Source organism: Anolis sagrei, chromosome 4, assembly GCF_037176765.1.
Source record: "Anolis sagrei isolate rAnoSag1 chromosome 4, rAnoSag1.mat, whole genome shotgun sequence".
Lineage (NCBI taxonomy): Eukaryota > Metazoa > Chordata > Lepidosauria > Squamata > Dactyloidae > Anolis > Anolis sagrei.
In genome coordinates this window covers 59694599-59708292 of record NC_090024.1, presented here as the reverse complement: position 1 = coordinate 59708292, position 13694 = coordinate 59694599, and the positions used below count along the sequence as shown (strand labels likewise).

The 13694-nt window shown below is 39.2% G+C and overlaps 1 protein-coding gene across 1 annotated transcript in view; it reads right to left on the bottom strand.

Moving 5' to 3' along the window:
- The window catches only part of NPC1 (NPC intracellular cholesterol transporter 1), a 46537-nt gene that overhangs the window by 17894 nt on the left and 14949 nt on the right, over window positions 1–13694 (bottom strand). Inside the window, exons 2-8 of the mRNA XM_060775171.2 lie at window positions 9872–9994; window positions 9257–9363; window positions 6770–6945; window positions 4285–4452; window positions 3161–3410; window positions 1875–1951; window positions 1041–1411 (exon numbers count right to left, since the gene is read on the bottom strand). Coding sequence (XP_060631154.2) covers window positions 1041–1411; window positions 1875–1951; window positions 3161–3410; window positions 4285–4452; window positions 6770–6945; window positions 9257–9363; window positions 9872–9994 — 1272 coding nt within the window. The remainder of the gene's footprint in view (window positions 1–1040; window positions 1412–1874; window positions 1952–3160; window positions 3411–4284; window positions 4453–6769; window positions 6946–9256; window positions 9364–9871; window positions 9995–13694) is intronic.

The following is a 13694-nucleotide window of genomic DNA, read 5'->3' as shown; positions in this document are numbered from 1 at the left end:
ATTATGGAAAACCAGTTCCATTGAGGGGAACACCAGAAACGAGTGGGATATGAAGCAGCTACAGGAGAGACACGCCACTGCGCACTGAGTAACAAGAATGTGAGCGTTCAATGGAAAATTTGTTTTATCAAATGTGTGTGATAATCCTTTGTACAGGCATGGACAAACTTTCTAACTTGGGGGCCACATGCTAGCGTTCCCTGCTAGGACTGGCTGCCCCGTGATGGAAGGAAGGAAGGGAAGGAGGAAGGAAAGAGAGAAGGAAGGAAGGATGAAAAGGAGGAAGAGAAGGATGGAAGGTGAAAGAAGGAGAAAGGGAAGGAGGGAGGAAAAAGGGAACGAAGGAAAGACAAAAGGGAGGAAAGAGGGAAGGATGAAATGGTGAAAGAGAATGATGGATGGATGGATGGATGGATGGAAGGAAGGAAGGAAGGAAGGAAGGAAGGAAGGAAGGAGGAAAGGAAGGGAAGAAGGAGAGAAGAAAGGAAGGATGAAAGGGTGGAAAGGAAGGATGGAATGATGGAAGAAAGGGAATGAGGAAAGAAAGAGAAAAGGAAGAAAGAATGAAAGGGTGCAAGGAAATGGAGGGAGGGAGAAAGAAAGAGGGGAGAGAGGGAGGAAAGGGAGAAGGAAGGAAAAACAAAAAGGAAGGAAGGAAGGAAGGAAGGAAGGAAGGAAGGAAGGAAGGAAAGAAGGGTGAAAGAGGGAAGGAAGGAAGGATGAAAGGCTGGAAGGGAAGGAGAAAGAGGAAAGGAAGGGAAGGAAGAAGGAAAGAGAGATGGAAGGAAGGACAGGATCGTGAAGGAGAGGAGGGCCTGAGAAAAGAGCCCAAGGGGCTGTATCTAGCCCCCGGGCCTGAGTTTGCCCATACCTGCCTTAGTGGAAAGCATATTTGATAAGTTCATGTTTGAAACACTTTTCAAGGAGGGTTTTTTTTTTTGTGAACATGTAGAAAAGCTGTTACTTAATATACCTTTTTTTCTAAGACTGTTAAAAGCTGTTGTTATTTGTACACCGCAAAGAACTAATTACCGTATTACCTGGTGCAAAATATCTTTGGTAAGTGGAGGACCAAAAGGAACATCATCTCCTGATGGGTATGGAGAGTAGATTTCTGGCTTGGCACGAGGGGCCTGAATAATAAGTTGTTCAACGCGGAAGAAAGGTCCAAAGTGAACATCAAAATATTCCTTTTCTTTGCGAGCCTGGCTACTTGGGGCTGACCAGAGGTCTATAGGATTTGTAGTTAATTTCATAAACGAGAGGCCTGAGCAGCACATAACAACAACAACCAAGGAGAAGAGAATAACAGGCCGTGGGTTTCGAACACAGAATGCTCCCCAAGACGTGAATGTGACTCTTAATGCATTCTCAAACTTTTCACCGAATCTTTCACACCAAGTAGCTTCTCCTGCAAGCAGAGACATGAAAAAAGAATAAGACTACCACTAGCCACAATTCTTTAACTATTTTGTCTGGCTGAAACATGCAAATAAAAGGTACAAAACTACCATAATGAGCAAAAGAGTTCTATGATGTTAACCACAGAAAATAATATACAACCCAGACAATTTAGGTAGCATTCAAGCAGAAAAGATCACTTTGATGAAGTAATGATGGGGAAGAGAGGGAAGGAAGGGAATTTCTAAGGCATCTGGGATCTCTATAGTTAAGGGTAGGTATTTAAAAAATAATGTATATGATTAGGCTACATTTCTATCACTGAAAACAGAAAACAGTATAAGAATGATGTACAGAATGTACTTTAAGACTTATTTCACAACAAAATCAAGGTATTACTATGTAAACTCATATGACTTTTGTTCAAAGAGTATTTAAAAATGCATACTATATGATGTTAAACTCACACTTACCAGTATCCTGGCGTAAACTAACAGAATAAGCAATGTTGCTGTCAATAGGTGTGTACTCGGAAACGAAGTGTCTCTTCCTATAAATGAGACAAACATGCACAAAATCATTTAAATGATTCTCAAGCATTGTAAGACAAAGTAGGATACTGATTACAAGATCCATACTTGGTCATATTCAAGTTGCAAAACCAGGCATATGCTTGGTGTTCAAATCTTTCCTGAGAATTACATTTGGGGGGGGGGGGGAGGGATTCCTTTAGATAAACAAAAACACCTCCCTAAATTCGTCAGGTCTTCACAGAATACAAATATATAGGCTATCCACATATACAAACATGTGTACTAGGTTTCATGAACCTGAAAACTATACACAGTGCAATTTGCACAGAAGGCAGTATATAATCATCACTATTACACATGCTTGTCCAATTCATCCCTCTTCCTATGGATTATAAACAAAGGTCAGGGAACGTATGACTTTCCAATTGTTGCTAGATAACAACTGCCACCCCCCTTGATCACTGGTCATCATGCTTAGAACTGATGGAACAGGAGCAGATTTGTAATTGCAACCTCCACTGAACTTCCTATTTTAATACAACTTTCATTTTGCCCCAACAGTCAGCCAATGAGACATCAATTTATAAACAAAAATTTAATAACAAGCCTTAGATACATAATAGAGGACTTTATATTTGTCTTCGGTTCCTAGTTAAAGTAAGCACTTAAAAAATGAAAATGCCTGTGACTACTAACAATGATTCACAAGAGTGTTGTTTACTTTGTCTCATGTTCTGCTGGCCTGGTACTTTCAAATCCCCATGCAATTCAGCTAAAGGTGCAGAGTGCATTGTCCACACTAGGCAATGTCTTATTTTTGCCTAAGTCAATATCAGCAGAAGAAATGACCTTGACATAAGCCATCTGACAAAATGCAAGGACCCTCATCTCATACCAGACCTGTCACCAGATCAATGCCCGGCCTTGTCTTAACAGTACTCTGGGCAAGTAAGAATGCCATTACTACAATAGCCTGGCTGCTTACTTTAAATCTCTTACTTGTAAGTATAAACACAAACACAGATTTAACAGATACTTTGCACAGGGATGCTAACTATCTACCAGAAAGCAGATACTCCCCACTGGACCATACAAAGCCCTCATCCTCATCCAATGTTATTTTAGTGACAATGTCCTTGTGCACACTCTGGGAATATGGGCATATTAGCCATGTACTACCTAATTTTGTGTTAAGTGCTTTAAAAAGAAGAAAGAAGGCTATTTACCTGTAACACCACACTCCAAAAACCACTCCAAAAAATACTAGCAGAAATCCTGTGTAGGAAATCCACATGATGACATACATAGCATCTAAGCCGAGCAAAAGCCACGGAGCAGGGGGTGAAGGGGGCTCTGGTTTGGGGCCGCAGACGATGGAGCAGTCTTGACAACTGCACGGCCCTGTGGCATCATCCATAGACTCATTGCAGCCTTTGGTAGCATTGTTCATAGGAGTCATCCCATGGATAGGGACATCTGGCAATAAAAATGTTCATGCGTTACAGAAACTTAAAGATACAAAAAATATTTATCACCATTTAGTCCTCTAAGGCTCCCAAAACAATATACAACAGACAAAACATTATTTTAAAACAGATTAAAATATGTTTGTCACACATTTCCTGTCATATTTATTTTTTGTTTTGATATAATAATAATAATAATAATAATAATAATAATAATAATAATAATAATACACTTTATTTATATTCCACTTTATCTCCCCGGAGGGACTCAGAACAGATTACAATTTTTACATATATAAAGCAAACATTAATGCCTTTTTACACAGTAAACAATGACACAAAATATACAGACAGAGGTAAAGGCCTTCCCCTTTCACCTCTGGCACCTGGAGGCAATGCTCAACTCTGGCCATGAGGAGGTGTTCTTGTTCCATTTTTCCATGTCGAGGAGCCTATTGTCCATAGACTTCTCCCAATTGTGTTGCTGGAGTAACTGCATGGGGCACCCTTTTAACTCCCTGCCGAGATGGTACCTATTGATCTACTCACAATACATACTTTCAAACTGCTAGGTAAGCAAAAGCTAGGGCTGACAGCCCAGGGTGTCACCCTGACACCCTCTGGTCAGCAGATTTCCTGCAGCTAGTGGTTTAACCCGCTGCGCTACCACAGTCCCTTTACTTCTCTTTCTCTGTCAAAATTTATAAGAATATATATATTGAAATTACAAACAATTAAACAGTCATATGAAACTAAGAGAGTAGTTTTTTACTTTTAACATTTACAGAATTCAACAAGAAAGGTTTTGTGTTTGCAGCGTCAACTTTATCACACATAAGTAGGAGCTAATCTAAGTAGGAGCACAAAGGCCAAAGCTCACCTACCTGAAAATATTGGAATCATGTTGAAAGGAGCCTGACCATTATCCTTACTAAACATATACTGAATCCAGTTGGTTGCGTTGCAGTCTTTAGGATCTTTTCCACACAGCAGCCCCAGTGCTTTCACATTGCTTGATGGAGCCTCTACATCTTTACAGGCGTTATACATGGCTGTAAACACAATTTGGAAAATAAGAGAGCAATACCCAAAGATACAAAGAGAAATTCCAAAGGTTGATTCATCAAACACAATAAAACAACCTTAAGACAATTAGTATTGTAGATACACTTTCGATGCAGTTAAAAGTTAAGAATTGCTTCACATATGTTCCCACTTGACCCCTAATCTCCAGCTATTGTCCTTCCAGTTATTCATTAAATGTTAAAAAATGCAGAATTGAATTGTTTTGCTCTCAACTGGTTGTTACACAAGATAGAGAGCCACCCTCAACTTCATGAAAGGATTGAGCTATGGGTTGCTGTAAGTGTTTTGGGCTGTATGGCCATGTTCCAGAAACATTCTCTCCTGACATTTCGCCTGCATCTATTTGTTTTGAGTTACGTTTAAAGAAAATACAGCATGAGAGATAGAAAGCACAGCAAAGTAACTCAACCAAATCTGTTGAAGAAGACCAGATAGACTTCAACTGCAAGGGAACCCTATATACTATCTGTTACAGAAAAAGACCAGCTCTTGTGGAGCCACAAACTCAGACAGGGAGGAATAAATGACACCTGGACTGCCAAGACGTGTTCCATCCAGTTTCTGCCAAAGGTTGATAAAATAGAAAGCTTTAAAATACTAAGTGCATTCTATTGAAGAACCATCTGGACAGCACTATTAGCTGTTAACTTTTTATAGTAATTAATTACAACTATCAGTTATATTACGTCAAAGGACACATTTCTAAAATATAGGTAAAGGTTTCCCCTGACATTAAGTCTAGTCGTGTCCAACTCTGGGGGGTAGTGCTCATCTCCATTTCTAAGCTGAAGAGCCAGAGTTGCCCATAGACGTCTCCAAGGTCATGTGGCCAGCATGACTGCATGGAGCACCATTACCTTCCAGCAGGAGAGGTGTCTATTGATCTACTCACATTTGCATCTTTTCGAACTGGTAGATTGACAGAAGCTGGGCTTAACAGCAGGAGCTCAACCGCTTCCTGGATTCGAACTGCCAACCTTTCGGTCAGAAAGTTCAGCAGCTCAGCAGTTTAACCTGCTGCACTGCCTTTGTAATCAAATAACCAATCTAATGACCTAATGATTTTGATAATACATGTGTACTCTCCTTATTCAAAAACATGTATTTAATTTTGTCACAGGAGAATGAATAACCAATGTTCCTAGTAACTATCAGACTTAATTTTGTTTGCTTGCAACATTAAAAAAAAAAAAACCAAAGCATCCTGAAATAGAAAAGAGTAAGACTGGATGATAATGATATTAGTACTATTACTATTATAATGATAATTATTGCTATTATTATTTCCTGCTTTTTCCCCAGTTCAGCACTGAAAGTGGCACATAACAATTAAATCAATCATAGCTAAAAACACATAACATACAATAGTTTAAAAAGTAGTTAAACTATCAAAAAATAAATCACTACTAGGCAGACAGCAAATAGAAAATCCTATATATGATGCAAGGCCCTTTATCCTTGAGTCGCTAGTCTTCCAAGGTCTGCTAAAACCACAAAGTGTTTTCCTGTCTGTAGAAAGAGAGCAAATAAGAGGATCCTGGCCTAACTTCTTTGGGAAGGGAGCTTCAGAGTCTGGGGAAAGCCACAGAGAAGGCTCTCACCTATTTACCCAACCAGATATATGAAGGTGGTGGAAGAGAGAGAAGAACCTCCCTATAAAATCTCAAAATTCAGGCAAATTTGTATCAGAGAAAACAGTTTTCAAATACCCTACACTTGAGCTGTATTGGGCTTTATACAGTACACCAGGACCTTGAATTGTGCCCAGAAACTGATATATAGCCATTGGAGATGTTGCAAAAAAGTAGCTGTGTGCTCTGTACTGCCGGCCCGATAATGATCTGGTTGTAGCCATTTGGACAAGTTTCTGAACCATATCCAAGGACAGCCCCCAGCACGACATATTACAATAATCCAATAGGATGCAACTAAGGCTTGTGCCATCATAGCCAGACCTGAAATCTCAAGGAATGGATGAAAAAGCATGCTTGGCCACTAACAAAATCTGAGCCTGAATCTAGGACTGCAACCAAACTGTGGACCTGAAGCTTCAAGAAGAGTGTAAACTCATCCAGCACAAGCTTAATTCCTATTCCCAGATCTGTCTTTCAACCAACTAGGTCCACAGTGGTGTCAGAATTGGGCATCTGCAAGGACGTTGCCCAGGGAACACTCCACTCTCTCTGCCTTTACCTAACCTTCTTTTCCATGCGATTCATAAACATCTAACCTACAGATGAATGCAAGTAAAAATTGGCTTTTTATAAAAACTGCATTGCTTACCATTAGAAAATGTTTCTCCAATGTAATACTGCAGTTCTGTGATGCTGGTTTTATTCTGTTTTGTAACTGGATCAATGTATGGCTCTGTTTGTGTAACATTCAAAAATTCTGATTGATGAGGACTGCAGGTTAGCTCACAGAACAGGTTGATTAAATTATAAAAACATGATGGGCACCTGGAGAGAAAATGAGCACCAGAAGTTTCACATTTTTTTCTTAATTTGTGCATAATATACAAGTAATTCATAAGAGGCAATACAGTATTTTTTTCTAGAATACAAAAGAGATGCAAATGTCAAATTTAAATTAATAGTATTTCTATGGAATTTGTATGTGACCAGCAAATCCTCCAACTACCTTCAGTACAGGAAAGGCCAAGCTTAACTGAATCGTTCAGCACAATACAATCATAACTGCAGAATAAATGCACTTTCAGTTATTCACTTAGCCCTAATGAAATAAATGAAACTTAGAGCCTCTTATATAAGCTACACCTTCTACTCAATATCTCTGTCATTCTTCCCATGTATCCATGCCACTCTGTTTAGTGATGAAGTCAAACAAGCTTTGCAGCTCAATCTTACACATGCATTCCCAGTTCTGCTATGTCACACTGATATTGTTAGAAAATGGAAATAGCAACCTTCTCAAGCCTCCACTAGTTATTTGTTTATATATAATTGCTTATTGTGTTGTATATGTGTGTATTGGTTTGCAATTTTCTTTAACCTCTTTGTTGTGGGAGGGGTTGCAGACCATGTGATCAGAACTGGGCTTGTTCAGGACTCAGACTCCATTTTACATCTCAGTGTGCCTTTAGAAGACTGCAGGAACAGTACAGTTTAGACTTCAATGTAGGAACTGTATGCTTTAGAAGACTCTGTTAGACTCTCAAAACAGAGAGATGCTTTGGACTACTGATTCCAAGAAAGATGCCCTGTGTTACCTACACAGAGAAACTACTTGAAATCCTATCTGTAAGTGGACTGATAAGCAAATGCTGAATACATTATGTTTGTAAGCAAACCAACTATGGCATTTTTAAAGAAGTCTGCTTATTTTTGTCTCTTGAGAGCATGAATTAAAGGCAAATATATTTTAAGGGAGAGAAGATGTTTTGGGGCAACTAAAAGAACACTTCTGAAACTCTGCTGTCGTGATATTCATATATATATATATATATATATATATATATATATATATATATATATATATAAAATGCTGGTGAATGCCATTTTCCCAAAAGGTTATGATTCTAACAGGTCATGCTTTTGCAAAGAGATTATGGCATTATGTTTCAAAAAGTTGTGACTTCTAACAAGATCATTCCTTTCCAAACATCACAAACCTTCAAAAAGGTTATGGAGATTTCCATTTTCCAAAAGAGATTACTCTTATATTTAAACTGCACATCCTTACAATTTATTTATTTATTTATTTATTTCCTATATTTATACCCCGCCCTTCTCCCCCCGAAGGTGGACTCAGGCGACCTAACAAAAGCATCATATGATGCTAGCATCATAAAAATTTGCCATTTGCATGCTCTTTCTGCCTCCCTCTTCAAAAAAAGAAAATCAGAAAACACGGAAAGTACCGTATACCGTACAACACGACTGGGGCTATAAGACGACCCCCCAACTTTAACAAACAAAATAGAAAGTTGGGGATATACTCGCCATTTAAGATGACTCCCCAAACCAGGCGTGTCTCGCGAGGCCTGGACAGGAAGAAGAAAAGCTGCCTGATCAGAGGGCCTCTGGCACTCCTCAGGCCGCTCTCCTTCTTCCTGGCCAGGCCTCGCATGAAGCGCCTCTTCTCCCGCGAGACAACATTGTCTCGTGGGAGAAAAGGCGCTTCTCGCGAAGCCTGGACAGAAAGGAGAGTGGCCTGAGCAGCGCGGGAAGCAGCCCAGGGGCCCGGCTGCCAACAAAGGAGAGGCCTGGGTCTGAGCAAGGAAGGCAGCCAGGAAGGGAGGAAGGACGGGGAGCCTGCCCAGGAGGCCACCATGAGCCAAGGCAGAGGAGGAGGAGGAGGAGGAGGAGAGCCCGAGGCCAAGGCAGCCATAATATGTAATTTTATTATTATTTTATTTTTATACCCGGCGTACTCAATGACCCCCAAAATTTTATAAGGTTTTACATGCCTACAAAGTCGTCTAGTACCCTGGAATATACGGTAATTTAGAGAAAGTCATTAAGCAAAATAAAAAAGCACTAAATAGCAAATATTACAAACATCTTACTAAGGAAATATTTAGAGAATGTTGTCTGCTAAAAAAACACCTTTGTGGTAACAGTAACCATCTGGTGAGCAAAACAGTATCTGTAACATTAGCTGACTTCAGGTATACATGCTTTGCAAACACATGTTTTCCTTCCTCTGTCCTAGAAAACTAAATACTGACCAAATATCATTTAGTTTTCTAGGAAGAGAAGACTATAACCTTATGTACAAGGTACAAGCTGCAATAATAGCTTTACCTACCTGGAAAGAAACTGCAGAGGGAGCTCCAAGTTGTTTTTCAAAGTCTGAAGCTGATGCACATCACAACAAAGGCTAACATTCCCAAAGAAAAGGCCTGGGCAAAGTTCCTGGAGAGAAAAGTAGATAACAATAAAGCAGCCCCACTTTTTTCTATTTCTCATTCTAAAAAACTAATTTGCAAAATGTTTTACATTAATTTCCAGATCAAATTTCTGGATTATATTCAAGGCAGAGTTTGGAATTGGTCAAAGGCCATGCTAGCTGGGGATTTTTGGAGTTGAAGTCCATAAAAGTACTATTTCCAAAATCTACCCTTCACCCTTACAAGGAGTCAAATCAGGAATCACGTATAAAACTGGACATGGTGTGTTGTTTAAGGCTTTCATGGCTGGAATCACTGGGTTGCTGTGGGTTTTCCAGGCTGTACGGCCATACAGCCCAGAAAACTCACAGTAACCCAATGACATAGTGTGCTGCCATGCTTAAATATGTTATCATTTTAAATACTGATGCTATTATATGGACTAAATCTTTTAAATATGCTACACAGTGCTTAAAAATATGCATAGTCACCTAAATAAACATTCCATAACATTTTAATCATTAGATACATACCTGAACCAGGTCATAGCCATCCTTCGGCAATGGCAGTGCTGGACCATTATATTCACAATTATATCGTTTATCTCCAGAAGCAATTCCACACTCACCATACCAAATACAAGAGTCTGAAAATACCTACAGAATATAAAAATGAATTAAGATATTAACAAATGAATCTAAACATGTTGACATGCCATAAATAAATAATTTTTAATGTCAAACATATTAACAGGTCACAGTTAATATGTGATTATCAAAGGATATGAGGAATCTCAGCTCCTATCACATTACATAACTATGAAACATTTTAAAAGGAATGGTATCCAAATTATAGCCCGATAACAGAAAGCTCATATCTACAACTGATATTCAGGGTATCAGAACTTTTGAGTTCTACTCAAAATTCAAACCAAATAAACCTTGGCCATGTAAATTTACTCAACATCAACTGTGTGAATGTCTAATTAATTAATTACACTATGTAACGACATCTGAATTTTTTTTTTCTGTTCCTGGTTTGAAAGTGCTAATTCCTGTTTAATTGTGTGGTACTTACTTTGAAAGGAGCTGTAATACTCCAGAAACTTCATTTTTGTGGTTGCCACGAACTATGTTGAATTAGCCAAGATTCTATGAAATATTCATTGAAAACTATAGCAAAATATGCTGCAAAATGTCCCACAAAAACAATTTTTTTGCAGTTTAATAAGCTCTACCCATGTTTTTATGATAAAACCAATTAGGAAATGCCATTTATACCCCAGGAACAAAAATAGTGTTATGAGACACTACTGTTTTCCCTTAACTACTTGCAAAGTGCTTCCCTTTAAAATAATACTGGTTTAATCAGAAGACTCTGCTAAACACTTGAATAAGCTGACTTCAAATTCTGTGATAAAGCTGTACAAGTAAACACTGAAGTTTCACAAGGCTGGAGGTGGCAACAGAGAAGAATCTGCAGTGCAAAGATTTCTGACAATACTTCTCAGAGGGCTCATGTGATCATGATCTATGCAACAGTGAGCTGGTAATAACACGTCATGAAAAACCTATCATCAGCATCTTTAGCTTGCTTCAGCATGACAGAGTGGTGTTTCCTTCAATCTAAGCAAAAACCACAGACTATAATAGCAAGGAAATATTGCATAAAGTATACCAAGCGAAGGCAATGATTACATCTGCAGTTCAGATCTTACTTTATTATTACGCAGACACAGGCCAGTGTAGAGGCAAGCAGTCTCATAGCAACCAAATGTTGTACAAGGCTGAGCCGGGGTAACATAGGACAGAGCCACTTTAATGCTGCTTTGCCCTGCATTAGCCAAAATCAAAAGGAAGTTGCGATTCTGCCACAAAATCCAGACTTTCTTCTGACTTAAGGTCTGTCCCATTGACTGGTTGACATCACAGCATGTGAGAGTACAGGCAAGACCTGTGTCACCATCAGAAACTACTGCATTATGGAGCAGGGGGGGGGGGCACTTAGGGTGGCCACCCAGTGGCACTGAACCACATTTGGTGCCAGTGGATGCTGAGGATTCTCTCCCATCCCTGCAGTAGCTAAGAAGAGTCCCTGCTTGGACCATATTTGGGGCACATTGGGTTGACCACAGATGGTTGAGTGTATATCCACCACATGAGGAACCAGATTCCCCACTCGACTGCTGTCCAGTGTTGTGGATCATAGAATCATAGACTTAGAAGAGGCTTCGTGGGCCATCCAGTCCAACCCCCTTCCAAGTCCAACCCCTTTCCAAGAAGCAGGAAAATCAAATTAGTTAAAGAAGCATGGCTACACACCCTAATGTCACTAAAATCCATGCCCAAACTGCCAAGTTTCCATACAATGCTTCAACTGGGCATCTTGCTTCACTCCTTCTCCCCAACAGAAGAAAGAGGTAAAAGAGGTGCACTCTTAGTCTCCTTTTCAAACATCTGCCGAGCCCCAAATTGGATTCAGACAGCATTTGCAAATGCCTCCTGAAAGTTGATGGATTCTCAATCTGCCCTCCTGAATGGCGGAAAAAACACACACACAGTGAGCCCACCCTGATTATCTATCTCCAGTCATTCAGTGATCAGAGATAACTAGGAGATTGTTCCCATATCAGGAAGCAACCTAGAGTTTCTGGTAAATCAAATGAATACCTTCTTTGTGACATATTAGGTTCATGAGCCACAGATTTAACCTTGTCTATTTTAATAAATGACAGATTGCACAGCAAATAATTGCTGTTTAAGCATTACATAAATGTTATCATATTAGTAAACTATTTCGGTGAGTTCTTATGCTGCCCTATTCATAAACTACAAGAATATTTATAAGTAATAGCGATGCACACATCATTTTTACATTTTACATTTGGCCATGAGTTATACAGAACACCTCATATTTTAAATTTAGTCAAGTATAAAGCAATTTTTTCTGTGCAAGAATATCAGTGTCACCCAAGTAATATAATTTTAAAATCATGTTATTTTCTGGGTTGCTATGAGTTTTCTGGGCTGTATGGTAATGTTCCAGAAGTATTTTCTCCTACGTTTTCTTTCTAGAAGGACTCTAAATGCATCATTCGAAAGACAACATGTTAGTCTTATCTCAAGAATAGCCTTCAGTAGGTTTATTTCATGTGCCTTGTTTACAAGGACAGATTTCTACAGTTAACCTTGATTAGTTCTCTGACAGAAAAGGAAACATTTCTAATTGTACCACACAGTACTACATCCTTCCTTTATTGCTTCATATTTTTTACTCATCATGGTCAGAACGTATACGGAGAGGAGAGACTGGATTCTGCAAGGCAAGATATTATGCAACGAGCCTAGTCTGAGTTAATCCATGTGCATTCTTTTGATTTCCCCACTGGAAAATGTGATTGTGCTGCCTAAGTTTCTGACATCTCAGTTCTGTGATCAAATAGATAAACTCCACGTTGCGCACTTTCTCAGGCCTATTCCCAACAGCTCTTTACTATGCTGTTACAAACAGCAATCAGTTCCCACGCCCAAGATCACTCCAACCATGGTCTGATAGTCTATCATGATTCTTTCATTGCAATAGCCTGCATAACAAGTTAATTTTTATCTTGTTATAACTCCCATGAATGGCTTGCATTCAAGGTAAGTGGTTCTGAAGTATTGCAAAACTACCCAAAGCCAAATGCTCACATTCGGGTGGAATTCGTGAAAATGTTTACTGGGAAGCTTCCCTAGTGCTCACTTTTATTTGTTTGCCTTTTTATGTCTTGTATCAGCTTCTAATTCCTGCTGCTCCCTTTCCTTAACACAGATGTGAGTCATCCACATTCACTGGAAACCCATTAAAATAATAATAATAATAATAATAATAATAATAACAGTGAATGAAAAGAATTTTTTTTAAACTGAGGGAGCACATTTCTAGGCATGACTCTATGGTCAATTTGCATCAGAGGTTGAGCACAGAATCTCACAAGAGGGCCTAGAGATTCATAAAAGCATATTCACTCTAGTAATCTCTTGGTCCTCCAATACGATCATGTAGAAGTTGACTATAGAGTTACACTGGAGGACCAAGAGGCTACTAGAGAGAACAATTTAATCAGATTCACAAAAGTCAAATTTGGAAACGTGGAGGGCTGATTACTTAGTGGCCTAGTCCTGGTGACCACTTACTATGGAAATCCACCAGAAGATCTTCAGCAAGTCACTTTTAGTCTTAGGACCCTTCAACACTGCTCTTCATCTCATGATCTATTCCCAGATTATCTACCTTAAATTGGAATATATGAGTCCTCACTGTCAGATAACCTGGGATGAACAGATAATCTGGGATCAGATCCTGGGATATAGAGGC